The sequence below is a fragment of the Ornithodoros turicata genome, chromosome 1 (assembly GCF_037126465.1).
Source record: "Ornithodoros turicata isolate Travis chromosome 1, ASM3712646v1, whole genome shotgun sequence".
Lineage (NCBI taxonomy): Eukaryota > Metazoa > Arthropoda > Arachnida > Ixodida > Argasidae > Ornithodoros > Ornithodoros turicata.
The window spans coordinates 62101709-62121387 of record NC_088201.1 but is presented as its reverse complement, the minus strand read 5'-3'; the positions used below and the strand labels follow the sequence as shown (position 1 = coordinate 62121387).

General features: G+C 45.7%; 1 protein-coding gene across 1 annotated transcript; it reads right to left on the bottom strand.

Annotated features, from left to right (window-relative positions):
* Nucleotides 1-8244: 8244 nt before the first annotated feature.
* LOC135399479 (U-scoloptoxin(01)-Cw1a-like) lies at nt 8245-19434 on the bottom strand. The gene is made up of 4 exons (XM_064631249.1): nt 19424-19434; nt 17856-17884; nt 17707-17738; nt 8245-9005 (listed from the first exon to the last, which is right to left on the bottom strand). Exons 2-4 carry the CDS (start codon nt 17875-17877, stop codon nt 8637-8639), a joined length of 423 nt encoding a protein of 140 aa, XP_064487319.1. The 5' UTR covers nt 17878-17884; nt 19424-19434; the 3' UTR covers nt 8245-8636.
* Between the last annotated feature and the right edge of the window lie 245 nt (nt 19435-19679).

Here is a 19679-nt window from a genome sequence, read left to right as displayed (position 1 = left end):
TTTGTTGTGCGAAGCAGTCCAGGTCATATGGATCAGGAACAACAAGAATGTTGTGAGAGGTTGAAGGGGATAGTACACATTCTTGGAGGAAGAGGGGGGGGGGGGGTCACGTAGGGGTTCGAGCCGTCTGCATGTCCAGATTGGCAGCACGTTGCTCGGGGAAGGGATAAAAGGGGGTAGGGGGTAGCAGGGCTTCTTGTATGGATTTGCGGCGCTGGAGGTTCCGCGTGAATGGACGATCGATCTCCTCAATTTGGAGCTCTGATGTTCCAGAGTGCTGCACAGCTTTCGTCTCCCGTTCGCATATCAGGATGTAGCTTCCACATATGTCTTTTGATTCTTGGTGGATTTCTTAGTGAACTTTTCCGACATTCTCCTGGAACCTGCACCCGGAAATACAGTGAGAATTGGAGAGGCTATACAGCTGCGGTGGTCGGAGTCGTCCATGGGTGTCGTCGCATGCAGAATATGACATCAAGAGCAATGCCTCACAGCGACGATCCCCCTCCCCCAACAAAAAAAAAAAAAAAAAAAAAAACGAAAAAAGAGAAAAAGAAGGAATAAAGGGGAAAAACAACAACAACAAGCTTGGAGAGCTCAGTCGGTAAAACAACACAAATTTAGGCTTACAAACAATTATTTTCCAGGAGCTACCCGTTATCCGAAACTACTATTTTCGATGCGATTTTTTAGGCGTGCGTGTTTATTTACTACAATCCGACGATGTTGTACAATGAATGTTGCTGACGTAATCGTATATTTAGACGCTGACAACAGCGTCTAATATGACTAGATTAAATCAAAATGCCTATGGTGATCATGGGTCAGATTCGTCGTGGGCCCAAGAGCTCACTATTAATGCGACAAGGACAGGCTGGTCACATCATCTCCACCACCACGTTTATTCCAAGAAAGAAAGAAAGGAGGGAAATGTATTCCACGGGCATTCACGTCCACCGTATGTCAGCTCGTAATGTGTGCGTCGACTTCTCATGTTTACCAGAGATAAGTGTGACTGGACGACTTCAACATCTCACCCGCAGGAGTGTCATCTGGCATCCGTTTTAACCAAGTGGTCTTGTACTGTAGTTGGTTGGCTGTAGAAGTGGCTCAAATTCGGGACCCTTATAACAACCAGTGCCGTGTATTAAAATGGAGTCTGGCCATTAGGAGGAGCCTAAAAAGGGGCTCGACCTGTCAATCAGACTTGGGCGCATTTCATTGGTTGCCCTTTTCCACGGGGACCTTCATGACACCAAAATTTCTCCAAAATGGAGGATGGTGCCTGGAACGGCGAAGAGGAGATTTCGTGACAAAAATTTTTCACCGACTACTTTAATTTCATACTCTGAGTATATATCCTCACGTACGCATCTGAGAAATCAGCTTCAACTTTCGCTCCGCCATCATTATTTACGCGAAAATGAGATGTTTCGTCGCTAACATTAGACCTAGTTAAGACCGCGATCCCAAGAAAATAGCAAGAAAGACGCCCCTGTACGTAAGATTTTGCATTCTATCGTTAAATTTTATTTATACATAGATCTTTGCGCATTTTTGATTCAACCTACTTACGTTACGTGATTTAAAAGCTCATACCGGCAGCCTTCTGCTACAAAGAAGCGGTACTACCGCTTTTCTGGTCAATCACTTCTGCCCGCAACCATTTCTGCAATTCTGAGTCTTCCCAACATGCCTCTCTCCATGCCTCCATGTAGATGGCATTGGTAAAAGTGGGCGCAAAATCCGTCATTTTGGTCTGTCACCAGTGATATCCGTTTCAATCCAATCAATCCAGTTTCTCCAAAATGGTGGCACCCAGTAAATAAGGGTGAGGTATAAGTACTGGATGGCCTGTAATAATAGGGAACTGTATTTCGACCTGTGATTGGCTAGATGCCTCAAAGAGCGGGTGGAGCCTCAGGTATATGCAGGTGCCATTAATGGCCAGACTCCATTTTAAGACACGGCACTGATAACAACCCAACACCAGTGCCCCGACCGGTCTCATACAGAAACAGTCTTCGGATATCAACGACAGTGAGCAGCACAGCATTTGCGCTCAACGCTCGAAGCTAAGGATCCTCCTTAGCTTCGAGCTCACTCTGTGAGCTCACTGAGGAAGCTCACTCTGTGACCAGCTATAGAGCCGTGGAGGCTTCGGCAGCTTTTTGAGCACATGTGTGACGGTAGAATAACTGTGTACCTCATTACTGTTTTAGTACTGAAGCTTTCAATGATCGCAAGCGTTGCACTTAAAAGGTTCGTGACACTTTGATAGATGCGGTTGATCGCATCAAGCACGCGCTGTACTGCTGCACGCGAGAGCATTCAGAAAAAAAAAAAAAAAGAATATTATTTCTCTACGCGTCCTACTTAGTGAGATACAAACGCTTGAACACACTTCCCTATCGAGCTGTGACGTCAGAGCAGTGAGCTCGAGGCTCCGCCATTCCTATTGATTCTCGTAACACGTGATATCTATCGTGGCCCCTCAGTGACGAAGGTGCTCGCCGTGATGTCAGTCGGATATGAGTCTCGGTAATTCGCGGCGTCCATTTTCTACGCGTCTATTACGCACTTGCCATAAAACTTGACACGCGAGTCCACATCGTCTTCTACCGTTATCCGGTATAACTTGGGGCGAAATGTCGCGGTCCCTTTTAAAGTGTCTCTACGGACAACAAAAAAGAAAAGAAAAAAAATATTTCGTATTATAGGTCAAATATAAGTACCATCAGCGAACATTACGCGCTTCCACGCGTTTTCGAAAGAACCCACAAAACGTCTGATTCAGCAAGATAGGTGACGTCACCGCGAGCCCTGGCGCCTGTCTCCTAGCAACAGTGCGCGCGCCTTCCTGGTCTCCGCTCTCCACCCCACGTCGGAAGACTGCCAGAGGTCCTGCTGGTGAGGAGACGGAAATCGACCTTCGAGGAGCGATGTTGCCGGACGCCTGGCAGATTGCGCGCCCTACGGCGTCGCACTCATCAAAACTAGAAATTCATTTTGCAATACTCCCGCGTCCCGTAGGGAGACAATATTTTGGGAGAGTATATTCGTACCCGGATCATTTTTGCAGGCCCAGGATTTCGGCACTTTTCCGGACGAATCCCGGGATAGCGGGACTGCGATCAAGCCGAGATGTCGCCCGTTATCACAGCGTTTGGGTACCTTGTAACTCTAATAGACCTCTCCCTGTTTGTAAACAAATGATGTCATAGTGTTCGACAGCGCCACCAATTTGGTAGAATTGAGCTACGCTCGAACCTAGAGGCGAACAAGGTCGCACCCGAACGCCACGGTCTTGAGGGGATTACGATGGTCCCTGAAACGGACGCGACCTTCTGTCCTAATTTTCTTTCAATAGGAGGCAGCGAACAAGTGTCCATTCGTGGAACCCAGCCTTCCCCTTCCGATTTTTTTCGGTTTCAGTCTGTCTACCAACGTCATGATGACGTTTCTCGGGTAGAGGTTTATTATTCCTGCGTGCGTATTGTGTGTCTCTCCTCTGCGCTCTGTCGCTACATCTCAATCGAAACATTCATCATAGCTTAACGGTTTCCATTCTGTTTTAATATGCTACGCTTTTTTATCGAAAAGCTGAGTTTTTTATGTTCTCCTGAAATGAACGGACTTAATTTTATTCTCAGTCTCTTCACATCACGCCCATCCATTTATTTCAGACTCAAACCAAAGACGAAACAAAGCTCCTTCTTCCAAAATTGAATGACTGAAGCGTCAAAATTTGAAAGCAATAAGAAGAGAATGGGCCGGGCTGCTTGATATTGAAGAAGAACTGGCTTTCGAAACTCCAGATTTGCCAAGCGTGTGGTTCACGTCGTTTCCAAGATGTTTGTGGAGGCCTTTCGTAAAGGCTCTAACACTTTTCGGTTATTTGCCACGCCTCCTCAACCTAACGTCCAGTCCATCTTAGGCTGGCTTGACTTCTGCGGGAAGTCGATACAGGTGGTGGTGTTGGTGCTGCTGACAGAGCTCGCCGCCGTCGGCCTTACATAGGTGGGTAACATCACGACTAATGCTGTGGGGGAATGTGCGTCCTGGGCCGACTTCTAAGGGAATTGTGCCGACATATGTCTGATAGCGTCTGAGGAAAACCCAGGAGAGACCCCCGAAACCACAGCCGGCACCGAGATTCGAACCCGGGGACATCCCAGTCTTGACGTGACATGGCCAGCAGCAAAACTATATTGCATGCGGAGAACACTGGGTCTATAACGTCTAAAACGAAAGAAGTTGGCTGCTTTCGGCTACGTAGCCATCACGAGCAGCAAGCCAGGCGGGATCATTGATCTGTTTCTTGACGAATTGGGAATTGTTTCCCGCTAGACGTCGCCCCTCGCCGTTTTACTGCAATTTTGCTAGCAAATTAAAAATATTAAGTGTTCTCTGTCACATGTGCAACCTGTTGCGCTGTGTTTCCAAGCAACACGCTCTTAAACTACGCTGACAACACGAACTGCCTGTCTGTTGCTTTACGGTAACTTTAAGCAATGGTTGTATCTTGTGTGACCTGTTTTTTCACCGTAGTTTCCTTGACTATTTCGAGTGAACAGAAACGTTTGTTCCTCATACTCGAACATTTGATAATTCGTAAAAAATTCATGACATAGCCATTTGCAAGTACAAGTATATTCTACGAAACTCGCGCTCCTCCCAGTGTATGCAGTGACCTTCCGGTGATGCGAGCAGATGGTGTAGATCACGCTGTCAATTCTGCTTCCTTGAAGAGGGTTAGTCATTGCGTTTAATTGCAGTTTGCGATTTACCATTGTTTAACATCACGTTTTCTTTGTACCTGAGTGACGATTCCTAACGAAGTGACCTCGAGGCACGTCTCACGTTACATAAGTTACTTACAGCCGTCCTCCCGCAATGTCATGACAAGGACAAAGCGAGAGAATTAAAACTTTCAGCCACGACGTTGATGATGCACACAAAGAAATGAATATATGGAAATGCTCATCTGATGAGTCCGCCGTTGCAGATGGCCGATGATATGACTCCGTATGCATTTCTGAGACTAGGTTTCTTTTTCTCGGGAACAGCCCGTCCTCTGTGAAAGGGAAGCCCGATCGGAGCCAACTGCTCTTTTCTTTTTTTCTCTCCTTTAAATGGTATCGTGTGGAGGATGAATGGCCGTAAGGATGTAGATCATATTCAGATTGTTCGTATGGATGGATATAAAAACAACGGAATTTGATAGCTCGGACAAAAAGTTAGCGAGCCCATGGAAAACAAGTAGCACTAATAGATCAGATCAACGCAAATCCGATGCAACCTATCTCTTAAACAGCGAAACGTTTTCGTCCGTTGCATAGCAGGCGTCGACCCCATGGACTTGTATCTTCAACATCAACTACTACTTTATTGTAGGATGATGAATGCGACATTGATGCAGACAAGTTTTGAGCCTATGTGGGTTTTGTGGGTTTTGCTGCTCGACTTTTTGGGTGTTGTGTGTTTGCGCGTTCTGTGACATCTCAGTGTGTGTGTACTTGTTTTCTGTCGGAATCACCGCCACCACTAATCATCATCATCAGCATCATCATCGCCATCATCCTGCTCATCTTCATTCGCATCATCATTCCAGGAGTTTGCCACCAAAGTAACTGGTGCAAGTGATGTGGAGTTGCGGGCCTCGCATTAGTGAAGCCAAAATCTCCATTTTATTTTTTCTTAAAACGAAACCGAACCAATGGGGAGTTTCATCGCCAGGGGCGATACTCTACCCCATTGCTGGTAGTGATGCGGGGAATGAAATAATGAGCCCCTTCACAATATGGATCGAAGTCCTACATGGTATCCAGAAAGGTGAAGAGAGCTTTGAGGGCAAAGCGTTGGTGGGTTGGATGTGGCCAGGGATCAAGCAATTTTGTGTGAGAGAGGGGGACGAGAGTCCAGCTCGTTAAGAGATCCGGAGAGCACGGTTCGGGAAGGTTGGTAGTGTGGGCAATGGAGTAGAATATGCCTCAGTTCCCTCATGTACTTCTGTAAATCTTTGGAAGTACCGTTCCTGTACCGTTCGACTGCGGCAGGTCACTGTAACTAGATGGCCGAAAGCAATGTCCTTTTACAGATATTCTGCGGTGACAAATAGCATCGTGAGTCTCCTGAAACCCTGCGTGCAGCCCTGACCGTTCAACTTTACCCGGTAGAACAGAACGCGTATTCAAAGTTTGCTGCAGCGCATTTGTGTACCCGGGAACATGGAGGTCTTTAGGACGCACAGTCCAGCGCGACTATGCCCTTCAGATTTTTCTTGGTACACCACAAGGTGCGTCCAAAAGGCGTTCGCTCAGCACATGAGTAGGGAGTTTTTGACGATAAACGACATTTCAATGTTGAACAAGATATAAATGTGCAAGCAAGATGGTGAACATTCAAGTTGGTGAACATTTGAGCATTGTCCCGTCCGGTTGCGTGTGTTTTTGTATACAAGTCTTTTGTGCTCCCTCCTCAGGCTCAAGGATATGCTTCCCATCTCGACATTTGAAAGTTCTCCTGATTTGGCTTTGAGACCGTTACAATACCTCCGGCTGACCTTTCCTCCCTTTCTTTTTCTTTGTTCTAATAGAAATACCCCCCCCCCTCTGGTATAAAGCCCTTCTCGGCCTTCTGCCGTGCCTCCCCCACACTTATGGGGTGAGATATACATACATACATACATACATACACATACATCATCACCCCGAATGACAACGTTCTCGCCCTAGATTTCTTGAAAACGGGAGGAGGAGCCTATTTTGTGCCGTGCATAATGGCACAAAATAGGCTCCTCCTCCCGTTTTCAACAAATCAGGGGTGAGAACGTTGTCATTCGGGATGATGGTTGGCTAGGAGCGTGCTATGTGGTGAAGTTCATTTCTAAGAGTGTACCTGCATACCTACATGCATATACATACATACTTTTTTTTACAAGATACTGCAGGCCCTCGGGGGCACAAGCAGGACCGAAGAGTACAAATACAAAATAGCCTATGTATGGCAACATGCTAGAAGGTTAGCAAGTTTCAAACGTCAACAGCTTAGCGGTAACACTTCATTTCAAGACACGAGATATGAATTGAATAGAATAAAACCTGTTTGACGGTAGTTTGTTCCAATCCTCCATGGTCCTGTCCTGGGAAAGTAAGAGTATTTCAGCCTATTTGTTCTTGCAAATGTAGGGGTCAGTGCGTGAGTGTTAGCGTGTGTGCTTTGACGGTTTGACTTCGATATGTATTTATGCGGATCTATTCTTAGTCTGCGAAAGTACAGAGCGTACATCAATCTGACACTAGAACTCTTTCGGCGATTTGTTAAGGGAGGAAGTTGGGCTTGAAGTAGCATTTGTGACAGTCAGTTACGTCTGCTGTACCTGTCATAGAGAAAGCGAACAGATAATATTTATATTTTTCTAATTTCATTATTTCGGTCCTCCGCCGCCTAAGTACTTTCAGTTTCCTACGTGCTGAACAACAAATGGTGGAAATAAATACAGACATGGTGTCAAACGTGCACACATACATGCACACATACATACATACATACGTACGTACGCACGTACGTACATACAGACAGAAAGACAGACAGATGTGCATATGTCTATTCTTACATATTTCACTGAGTAGACCGTGGTACCGGATTTCTTTCGAAGATAAGCTCAGATGCTCTTCGTCAATGTTTTCTTTTCTGTAATAAATAATAGCATAGTCTTACGCTAACGGCCTTAGCAAGTTAGCAGGGGTATTTCTTTGGCACATATTGTATGTTTTTCGTTAGGTTAGGTTAGTTGTCAGGTGACAATTAGGTGTTAGGTTAGGTTAACCTAATTAGGTGTTAGGTGAAAATTCGCTTTTCACATCACCAACATAACCATTCCCTGTGTGACCCAAATCTGCGGGGACGGTGGTAGAACGGTGGTATACTAAGGAGGGTCGTCTGTCAAAGAGTATAGTGAGCACTACAACGCATTACAGTTATGAAAGCGTGATGAAAGAAATGTAAGCTGCACATTCAAAGTACATCAGGTGCGTCTACAGACATGTCTAGCTGCGCAGTGTAGACTTCAGTCAAGGAGAAAGCGGCATTTAAAGACACGGTCTGAGCGCTCTTTTTATACGTCTATCTTAATTTCTTGATAGCGCTCAGTCCCTTAACGGGTTGTAGATTCCTCGTCTATATTTAACCACTCCTACCAAATCTACCGCGAGAAAACACACGATAGCACACAATCATTCAGCAGGTACATATAGTATATTTTATTTACGAAGTAAATACGGTCCCATAAATGAGATGGATACTCTACTCTTCAACCAATAAGGTATCTGTACATATTTGACAAGTTTGTTTTTCTTGTTTTCTCGTCCACATCATCACCGCCATTTTTCGATAGATGCAAAGAGCTCATATGATTCTTTGAAGAACGACACAACGAATTTCCGTTTGCTCAGACAACGTCATTGACAGCGACAGAATTTCGTGGAAGAAGCTATAACCTACAGACAGCCTGGCAAGCATGCACACATACACGAGCCGACAAGAATTTCGCCATTGCGGACGTTAGAAGCTCCGGTGGAAGGATCTACAGGGAGAAAGACAGTTCATAGAGGGCCAGATGTACTGTACAATTCTTATGCACGCGAGGCGTACAGGCTGGTAGCACGGAGGAGGTCCTGATCGTCGAGGAGTGGGGTCTTCTCGAGGCCGAGCTTCTCGTTCAGGTAGAAGAAGTCGCGAGCGTTTGAGCATGGGACAGACTCGTCAGGAAAGGCACAGGTGAAGGTGGCCTGGTTGAACATGGTCTGGTTGCCACAGGCGAAAGAGTACTGGGCATATTCAAGTTTTCCTTCCTTCTCTTCGCTCTTGCATACGTGGAAGACCTTGCAGTCGTTGTCGGCGTCGGCGTAGTAGCCGTCCCGTTCACATCGGAAGGTTGTGCTGATCTGCCTGCCGACCAGGAGCTCAACGTCGTTGGGAAGGGCATACGCCTCACGGCGGACCTACGTTGGGAACGATGATACGTAAAAAAAGGTGTCCGAGAAAGATGAAACACTGTGCTTTAGAGTATAGATAGGTTACTTCTAGGAGGACCCAATCATGAACCTGTTGAAAGTAACAGTTGTGAATGCTGACTTATCAGGACGAGAACGAATATTCGTGCAGCAAAAAATAGGGCTACCTAGAGTTGTAGCAAAACAACACACCTACACATCTTCGTTTCTCCTAGAATCACAAGCGTTCGATAAGCACCCATCTTTACGGAGTAGACGGATCCACGGTTATGGAACCACCATCTTCATATTTTTATTCACGTATCCATCCATCTACTCACATCTAAAATCCCTATTTTATTCGCCACAACCTCTATGCCACCTTCTCGACCCATTCAAACGTGCACACCCATCCTGTTTCAGCAATGAACATTGCTTACTTATTAAAACCCTGCACGCCACTAGACGTACCACAATAACTTGTCTACAGGTGACTTTATTACTCACTGTGTCCTTGGACACAATCAGACACGGCAACGCGCAGTGCGATTAAAAATGTGAGCTACTGGAATTAGAATCAAGGCCCATTATTTCCCCTCTGCTCAGGAACGGATCATCGTTACATCAATCTTCCGTAGGTGTCTGTCTCTCTTACCTTTTTTGTGTACCCTTCTTGAACGGAAAGGCCGAGCATATGAGTCTCACTTTGCATTTCAATACGCCTACGAGTACGATGCAAGGTCGACGGTGCTTCACCGAGACTGTGCATGTAATTGACAGTAGCGGAAGTGCTGGCCGTGTCTCAATGTACGCGTTAAGAAAGGCTAATATGGACAAAACCGTGGGAGGTAATGTGACTAGGTTTAGGTTTATCAGGGCTGGTACGTCGTATTTGCAATGCTCTAGGGTTAGGCTTGAGAATAGCCAGACTTATAGGGTGTTTTTTCTTAAAATAATCAGGACAGATTTTTAATAAAAGGGCTATTAGATCAACGTGGATTTCGTTTCTGCAGTTGAGTTCTACGACCAGGCTGACATCCTCTCGAAGAAGGTGTGCCACCACAAGATGAACAATTACATAAAATTCATTAATTAGCACTTTATTTAAGGGATTTAGGCCAGATAGCAGAATGAGAGACTATCCTAGTTGAAATCCATTCCACGTTTTAAAAATACCGAAACGCGCACGTGCGTTAAAATATCCATCCCTCAATTTTGATATGCAAATGAGCCCAAACCGAAACCGCGGCGACCGGGAACTCAGGGAGTACAGAGCTCATTTCAAGTCAGAGGGCAGCGGCGTAGCCAGAAAAATATCTCTGGTGGGGTTCTATGGGCGTTTTACATGGGTCACGAGGATTTCCCCTCGTTTCCCTCTCACAAATGTACTACCAAAGGTACCATTTCGGAAGGGGAGGGGCTGAACCCCCAGAATCCTCCTCTGGCTACTCCAGCGTCACAGGGCCACGTGATTTGGAGCGATGGAGATGATTGGAGTACACTCTTAGAAATGAATTTCACCGCATAGCACACTCGTAGCCAAACATCATCTCGAATGACATCGTTATCTGCCCTGATTTGTTGAAAACGGGAGGCGCACGCCTTTTTTGTGACAATTATGAACAGCATAAGTGTCACAAAAATGGCGTACGCCTCCCGTTTTCAACAAATCAGGGCAGATAACGATATCACTCTGGACGATGGTTGGCTAGGAGCGTGCTGTGCGGTGAAGTTCATTTTTAAGAGTGTAGGTGCCGATCTGTTGACCAGATTAACCGCTTTCCGGCCCAGATAAGCATCCGTCGTCACAGAGCCTGCGTCGGCTCTGCGTCGTCAAATGTGATGTGGTTCTCAGGCGCGTTTTCAGTTTCGGCTAATTTGCGTACCGAAATTCAGCGATGAATATTTCACTGCACGCGCTTTTTTCTGGATATTTAAAAGATAGAATGGCTTTCAACGAGGATTGTCTCCCGTTCTGCTATCTCGCTTTCGCCCGAAATTCTCTAATTAAAGACTTACGTAATTAGTGAATTTTAGGTGATTAGTCATCTTGTAGTTGCACACTTTCTTCGAGAGGATGTCAGCCTGACCGTAGAACTCAAATGCAAAAACGAAATTTACGTTGCTGTAATAGCCTTTTTATAAAAATTCTGTCCTGATAAAAGAAAAAAAAAAGAGCGAGAGAGAGAAAAAACACCCAGGTGCTAAAACAAAAATGTGGAGGGGAAAAACCGGTATTGGAGGTTTTACCCAAAAACACGATGGTGTAGTCATGGTAGACGGTATTACGGTGACGGTGACACATGTTACAAAACTTCACTGCACGATTATTATGCACGTTTTTATCTGCGGTTATTAATCTACCATTGCCTCTTGTTACTGCCGAGAAGAAGAATAGCGTGTTCGAAATATTGGCGGCTCTTGTCCTCAGGCTCACTGCCTTTATTGACTATAGTATTAACAAAATAATAATTATATGCATCTTCAAGCAAACAATGACACTCTTCCATCCTCAAGGATAGGCCCGTGCTCGCGTACACGACAGTGAATATATACTGCATGATCGGTGGCCACTTTCCCACGGTCATTTCTGAATTCCGTCACCGAGACACGCGCTAGGCCATCTTGCGGGTTATTTGACTCATTAAAAACCGCTCTGGACTATCATTTAACGCTCTCCACACGTAACGTTTAGATCGGTATCCAACGCTCGAGCGTCTTTCTCACGCTGGCATCGGAAGGGACATCATCGTGGACGTTATAAGATACGCCTTTACGATGCCGGTTTCTCGTTCTAAATACACTTGGAATGATTTCACTTCGCACGAAATACGCTACATGCCCGCCTCTCTTCGGTTTGTGTATTCGTGTCATATTTACAGAACGATGTAGGGGATTTTTTATTGTTTGCGGCACGTATAATTACGACGATGTATTTGCTGGCACGAATGACGAAGTGTGCCGAGCGCGTGAACAGTGTTTGTGCGTCCCGCGCACTCGTTTGCAATAGACAACTGACCACACTGTTACCCTATGGCCTAAATGAAATGCTCTTTTTATGAAATAACGCAAAGCAATATAATTTCCGAGCCCCGTGCACTCTTACAGCCAAATGTGATTTGCCAAAGAGCCGCCATGCTCACTGAGATACCCACCGGATCAACACTCGGCCCGCTCTGCAATTTGAACAGTAGCACAGTCGTAGCCTTCTTGACCTAAGAATTAACGGTTGGGGATAGTTTATTTTGAGAAAACATTTGGGAATGCATCGAGGTGATGGCAGAATTATTTGTTTCAAGCTTATTTTAATGCCATTGACTTTGACACGGCGTCGGTGCTTACGAAAATTGCCAAGTTCCCTTACTTTTTGCTTTCTTTCATCGATTAGCGCTTTAGATAAATGTTGTAAAACATGATCTTGTCTTGTGCTCACCAATGTGAATGTAACAGAGTTTCCTAGGTCACTCAGTCTCGTTACTTCCTGCACGTGGGTCTCAGTTTTCATGTGAAGCGCACGAGGTGCGACGAGGAGTCAGTAAATGTTAGTCCATACCCGAGATAATTCCGACGGAAGTAGCCTTCCCACAAGTCAGATGGTCACTTGCATCGCCTGTGCGCTCGCATGAATTATGCAACGAGTCATGCCCGCGTGATTTTCCTAGCTCAAGATGCTTAAATGCGAAGAGGACGTTACGGTTGAGCATTTACGAATTCCAGGCTTCAGACGTGGTAACTCTTTCATTTGCGCTCGAAACACTTGGTAGTCCTCTGGCGCTGCGAGAATGCGTGTCTGATTGTTATGAAGGCAACCCGGTTACGCGAAGTCACTTTTACCGGCTCCCAATCCGAGATAAACGTCACTTTTCCATGATTTACGTATAATGCATTACCCATCTATGGCTACCTGGCGGTGAGGTTATCGGTCGCGATCGCAGACGACAGGCGGACAGCCTTGTCTGAGGGCAAAGAAGATGACGAGAAGAATTGCAGCGGAAGCAGGCTGGATTACGAAGTTCGTTGCGGGGCAGATTTTGAAGGAGAAACCCTCGTGCAGACTTGTGAGTTGTTACTGGCCGGGAAAAAAAAACGGAAAAATATTTTGTTTGTGTATTTTTTGGTTGTTTTGTTCGATGCCGTATTAGCACGGCGACGCATCTGTGGCTCAGCGGCATACACAAGTGGATAAGTGGAGAGCAGGAAGGAGACGGAGACAAAGGGGGTTATAGCGTGCCCTATGACGTCATACATCTCAAAACTATAAACTACTTTTCTGATACTTTAATGTGACAGAGGGAACCAATACTCTTGGAGAATACAGTGTCCCAAGCAGCACAATGTACTGAAAGTCGAGTGCAATAGGGGTGGACGGTATGTGTCTGATCAATGTTCTTTAGTTTCACGAGCCTGTTCAAGGCCTTCCACCTACCCGTCCACCCCTATTGCACTCGACTTTCAGTACAATGTGCTGCTTGGGGTGGGACACGTGGACTGCGATGACATAAATTAGATAAGATTTTAGGGGGACCGGTTCCATCTAGAAACCCATCCACGAAACAGATACTAGTATGTTCAGCATCGGCCAACAATCTACTTGGCTATTTTTTTTTTTTCGTTGGAAAAAGTGCTTAGACACTAAACAAGCGAATTTTAAAGATCAGCTGCGGAGGCTCCGGCGGCAACGAGATCAACGTGACGTCACTCCCTAACAGAAGGAGAGAAAGGGCCTCGCTCAGCGGAGAAAGGTGCCGTCCACACGCACCCACCACCGCGGCATACGTTTTCTCAAGGCCGTGCTCTGATTGGTGGCGTAGGTAATGACGGTTTCGCCCTTTTCCAGAGAAAGAACTCCGGCATACGCTCAACATCCGGCGTCTGCTCTTGTCATGTATTCCGTCGAATAGTAATAAAACCGCGCTACTAATTTCGATACCGTGGTCAACGAAGAATAAAATGACACCACAGTTTCGAAATCGACTGGAATGGATGCGACCGTTCCATTTAAAACGACATTACTAACAGAAATGACACAACGTCGGAGACGACAACGCCACGGTGTTCCTGTCTCGCCATGCTCGGGGTAATAAAGATAGCTGCTCGTCTAGCGTTCACACTACGGAATGCAGATAACGGCAGCCTTTTATCGATGACTTGGGAAGGGGAAGCGTCCCACGTGACATAGATACTCTTATTTCTGCGGACGTGTATTCTAATGCTGATAAAAAAGAAAGACTGACAGAATCACATGTGGGCAACGTATGTGGATTGCAATGCTGGGTGGATTCAGTCAGTGTCTTTTCTTGTTATGATGTGTGTGTGTGTGTGTGGCGTTTGCACGGTGACGGGAAGCAGTATACATACTTCGGATTTTGTACTCTAATGGTGGATATGCACGACAGTGTAACTTCGCTAAGTGTGTGTGCGCGCGTGTCTTTGTCGTGTTTGTGTGCAGTGAAACATAATTGGCTGTGAATAGGAATTGATCGTGCGTCATGGTAAGTCGAAGGTCTCGTGATTGCTGAACCTCAGAATTAGCTCGACTTAGCTTTGATAATGCATCTGGTCTACACTTTGGTAGGAAATGTTACAAAATCTGCCTTGACTACAGTCCGTATTGAAGCGAAAAGTTATTCAAAATATTAAACTAAGTCGCCTAGGGGAGACGAAGCGGAACATTATAAATTGTTCGGTGAATTACTGAGTGCTGTGTCTCCCAGGAACATGCTGACAGCTTATGTATAAATCGACAAGATCTGCACTTGTAGTCCTGCTCGATTCATATCCGGTGAACGTCGTGATCAAGATAACTATTTCCGTGTGCCCTGCTACTGAAATAACTCCTACTTTCTCAGTGATCCAGTTGCTTTCGCTAACCACGCTCCCGCATCTTCCACTGTCTACCACTGAATGGCATTTGTCAGCACTACCGGCCGTTATAGACAATTACGCCACGAATTCCCCTTCTTGTACGGTTACAGCGTTTGAAGAGCAGGCGCTGTTAGGCAGGCCAAAGGTCACGTGAAAATGTGAAGCCATTGTCTTGTGGGAAACAGCGTCCTACGCTGAGAACGCACTCACGACTCTTTTGTACACATACGTCAAGGAACTTAAGGAAGTCTCGCGTCCAACGTAGCGTGCGATATATTTCGTGCAGTGGAGGCATTCGTGGGTGCGGGCACACAGGTCGCTCTTTTCCGGGTTATTTCCGAGACGGAAAATGGGGGGTGGAAGATTTAATAGCTACTAATGACTCAGCGCTTTGTACAAAGGATTTGATGCTTTACTTTTTATTGTCGTTGTCCTCAACTCCGTCTTAGCGAAACTACGAAACTATATCAGGGGGTGCTATCTGTATCATTCCGCTCTGCGGTTTAGTTTAGTTTGCGGTTAAGTTTGCAGTTAACTGATTACAGACAAACTTTTGTGGTTGGTTACCATGCAGGAACATAAACCGTATGTACACAAACAATGTATACATTGTAACGGCTTATGAAACACCCTGTATGTCGCTCGACTTACGGACCTCTAGAGGTCCGTAAGTCGAGCGACATGCAGGGTGTTTCACCTAACGTGATAAAAAATCCCATTCAAAAACCTACTTGTCTCAACATTGTGGGATGAACGCTATTTATCTCTGGGAAGATTTTGCCATTACTTCTGAGCACTTTTATAAAATTGAATTCGCGATAACTTGAACTTTCGCAATTGGCCTCCGATTTTTTTTTTTTTGCCAAGTCAACCTCACCTTTTCTTTACAGAAACAGGAAGCGCACGTTGGATTTACCCCATTGCATTGCAAAATACATTCCCTATTACTTTGGTAATAGCTGAAAAAAAAAAAGAGAAAAAAGATTGCGAGAACCGTCGTTTCGAGGCAAGCAAATAGATCTCTAACCGAGAAACGTCATCATGACGTTGGTAGACAGACTGAAACCGGACCGAAGGTCGCGTCCCTATCAGGGACCATCGTAATCCCCTCGAGACCGTGGCTTTCGGGCGCGACCTTGTTCGCCCGCTAGCTTGGAGCGTAGTTCAACTCTACCAAATTGGTGGCGCTGTCGAACGCTATGGCGTCATTTGTTTACAAACAGGGAGAGGTCTATTGTCGGCAGAGCTCAGTTTTCCGTCAAGTTAATGGAAGATGGGGGCGGAAGAAAGACTGTCTCCCGCCCCTTCCTGTTTTCTTCTGTCTCTTGTTTCAGATAACTTTGCGTTGCAACCATGCTGCTGTTATCAGCAGAAGCTTAGAAAAGGAAAAGCGCAAGGGCAGGTACAGGTCCCGACAAAAGTTTACAGAACACGCGAGCGGTGTATTTTCTCCTCGGCACAACACCCTAGCGGCAAGCGGAAGCTGGCGAAATCAGGCCAGTTCACTGCCTCAGAGGGGTGGACGACTGCGCTCTTAGCGACACACAGCGGGGGTTTCGGTATGATTACTGTTGTATGTGCCCGCGAAGTGAGTTGGATTTAACTGTTGAGCTCGTCGACAACTCGTGACTCACGTCAGTTGTTTATCAATCAATCAATTATCAATGTCAGCGTCAATTGTTTATGAGCACGTCACGCGTCGTCCATAATAAAGCAACTGTTTACCAGATACCTTTCTTTCTCTTGTCTACATATTATGGCTTTCCAATAAAGGCAATACATTGTAAAGTGTTGCCACTATGATTCATCCTTGTTATCACGATGATAACGGCGAGCTCCCTGTCTCAACAATAGTTGAATCACGTGTTGTTGGCGAGCACAACAGTAAAATCCAAGTCGCTTTGCGGGCACCTACAACAGTAATCATACCGAAACTCCCGCTGTGTGTCGCTAAGAGCGCAGTCGTCCACCCCTCTGAGGCAGTGAACTGGCCTGATTTCGCCAGCTTCCGCTTGCCGCTAGGGTGTCGTACCGAGGAGAAAATACACCGCTTGTGTGTTCCGTAAACTTTTGTCGGGACCTGTACATGGCAAATATGTGCTTTCTGTTTGTGAAAAAAAAAAAAAAAAAGAGACAGAAAAAGAAACGAGAGGTAGATATGGCAAATTTCCGAGGTGGATTGGAAAAATTCAATTTCTCGCTAATTACATTTGACAAAAGTGCTCAGTAGTCACGGCAACATCCCCACCGAGTTAAATAGCGTTGACCCGATAACGTTCAGACAAGTAGACTTCTTAATACGATTTTTTTATCGCGTTGCGTGCAATACCCTGTATATGCACACAGTGGTACCTAGTAATCGATGACCCAATAACTGTGTACACTTCGCCACACCTCCCGATAACCTTTCACGCACGTAACTCATTAGCTAACTCTCTAACAGTTAGCGACTGTTCACAACCGCGAACTTTTTTTTAAAGCTTTCCCTCCTATAAGCATATCGGTAATAGATTAGATCTAGAAGGAAATTTCATATAACAGGTGCTTGCTAGAACACCATTCGCCTATTCTGTGACCTGTATCAAGCTCTAGTCTACAGAACACTAGACACTGTGCTCGAAATATGGCACAGCGTTTGTTGCTTTCTTTTTTTTTCTTCTTCTCATCTTAAATCGATAAGCGTGGTCACGAATCCACTGTGATACTGACAAATGATAGCGTTTTGCGAGCGGGAATCGCATCGAGGGATAGTTGTGCATAACGCCATAAGAGCGGTTGTGTCTGTCACCATGAAAAAGCGTCCCGTATAATATGCGGTTAATAATAAAGCCAGAGAGTGTCTTACCCGTGGGAGGGCGAGTGCCATGGAGACGGCAGCTGCAAAAAAGTAGACATCCTTATTGTCTCTCCAGTAACTTTACTTTGTGTGGCGGCAAATATTATGCTCCTACTGATCGAGAGTAATAATCTGAGCATATTTCGTAGATGACTCACCAAGGAGGATGACGACCTTCATGGTAACGCTGTTAAAAAAAAAAGACATGGCAGTTTAGTAACGTGGATCACTATAGATCGCTACAGACCCGTCGACCCGTACTCAGGTCACCTAAGCACTATTAGGAAGTATTCCACGAGACTTTCACACTATAGTGTGGTTTCGTTATAGTCGAAAGATTGTGGTGGTCGGTCCATTGAGGCGACGATTTGCGCACACGAAACCGTCAATCAGATGAAAGGCAGAACACTTCATGCGAGAAGAAACGGATCAGGATAACAAAATCCATTAATATTTACCACATAATAGCTACCTAACTACAACCGCGTTGAGAACTGCAGACCCTGCGGGGAGCACCCCGAATAGATCTCGCTAACTAAAGGCCGAGTACAGTCATGTTACGTGAGCAACTCGGAAGTGTCAGTTGTTGAACCAGGCGGGAGCAGCTGACAAACTGACTGACTCATATTTGGGGGAAATTGCCCGCTTTTAAATACAGTTCCAAAATAAGCATTGTACGCTGCTGAATTTCACTATGTGCTCCCGTGCACGCATTGCTTAAGAAACTCAAGTACGGTGTGTCACGAAAACGTGTGTACTATATACACAAAGACTTGATCTCGCAAAGGTCTGCTGTCAAGGCTCATTGGGATTGAAAAGTGCTTCTGACTTCATAATTTAATTGATTGTGGGACAATAGGCCTTTTTCGAAAAGCAAGCGCCACCTGTGGCACGTAAGGACTCATGGGAACTTATAGCGCCTTAGAGCATTACGAGACGGCCAGAGGCTGAGGTAGAAGAAGAACAACATTCACGGTGTGCGCAGCAGCAGCGTCAGCCAGGGTAAACCATAACCGAAGCAGACGACAGACCAGTGTCCCTCAAAGTTCCCATGCTGCTTTGCACCGCGCGCTTGGTGGCGCGTGCATCTTTTTAAAATCGTCTATTCGCTTGTAGACGTGAGAGGAGGGAAGTCAAAGGTCTTCTACGCAGAAATGGTTCCGCGTGGAAGAGGGGGTTACGATAATCTATCCGCGAAAAAGGGTGGTGCTGCTGAAAGGGCTCGCCGTTGTCGGCCTCACAGAGGTGGGCAACGGCGAACGGGAAGAGAACAAACCATGATCCAATCAGATTGCAGGATCATGCCTTGTTATATTTCTGTTCCCATGGGCAAGGCTTCGTCCGCCACAGTTGATTGAAAGGACTATATCTTCCGCTGGATTTTTCCGCCGGCAAGGAACGACTCTACCTGTTCATGAACGTCACGGCAAAAGCTCGAGTATAAAGGACAACAAAGCAGAGAGTTTTCGCGAAGGTTTCCGACACGCCTTGTAACCCGCGCGTTTTGGAGAGATCCGTAAGAAACATCCATGGCATGGAGAAGACACAAAACGCAGGCTAGCTGGTGAAACATGATGAGAATGAAACCTCAAGACGGAGGAACAAAACGGACAATGTGAATCTGTTGTATTGACCGTTTCGCTCCTCTCTGTCTCCAGGTTTCGTTTTCATCCATGCGGCATGTTGACGCCTTTCATTGAGGGGCTAGTGGATTGGAGCAACCTACCTTGTGATCACTGGCGCTCGCAGGTGGTAGAAACTAAGGTGACGCTTCGACGTCCTGTCTTATATAAAACATCCGCCGTGAAAAAAAAATAAACTGAAAAAAAAAAGAAGGAAAAGAGCTTCTTTTAGCCCTCTCCTTCATTGCAAAATCGACTGAAGCTCTCGAATTTGCTGTACCAAGAAAATAAAAATTGACAAGAAAATAAGCGAACTAAAAAAGAAAATGTAAACGGCTCCTGAGTGATACAAGTCGGAAA

Coding starts and splice junctions, on each gene's coding strand:
- LOC135399479 (XM_064631249.1), bottom strand. CDS start 17,877: ATGAAGGTCGTCATCCTCCTTG. Junction 17,739..17,855: donor GAAGGTCGTCATCCTCCTTG/GTGAGTCATCTA, acceptor ACTTTTTTGCAG/CTGCCGTCTCCATGGCACTC. Junction 9,006..17,706: donor TGGCACTCGCCCTCCCACGG/GTAAGACACTCT, acceptor TTCCCAACGTAG/GTCCGCCGTGAGGCGTATGC.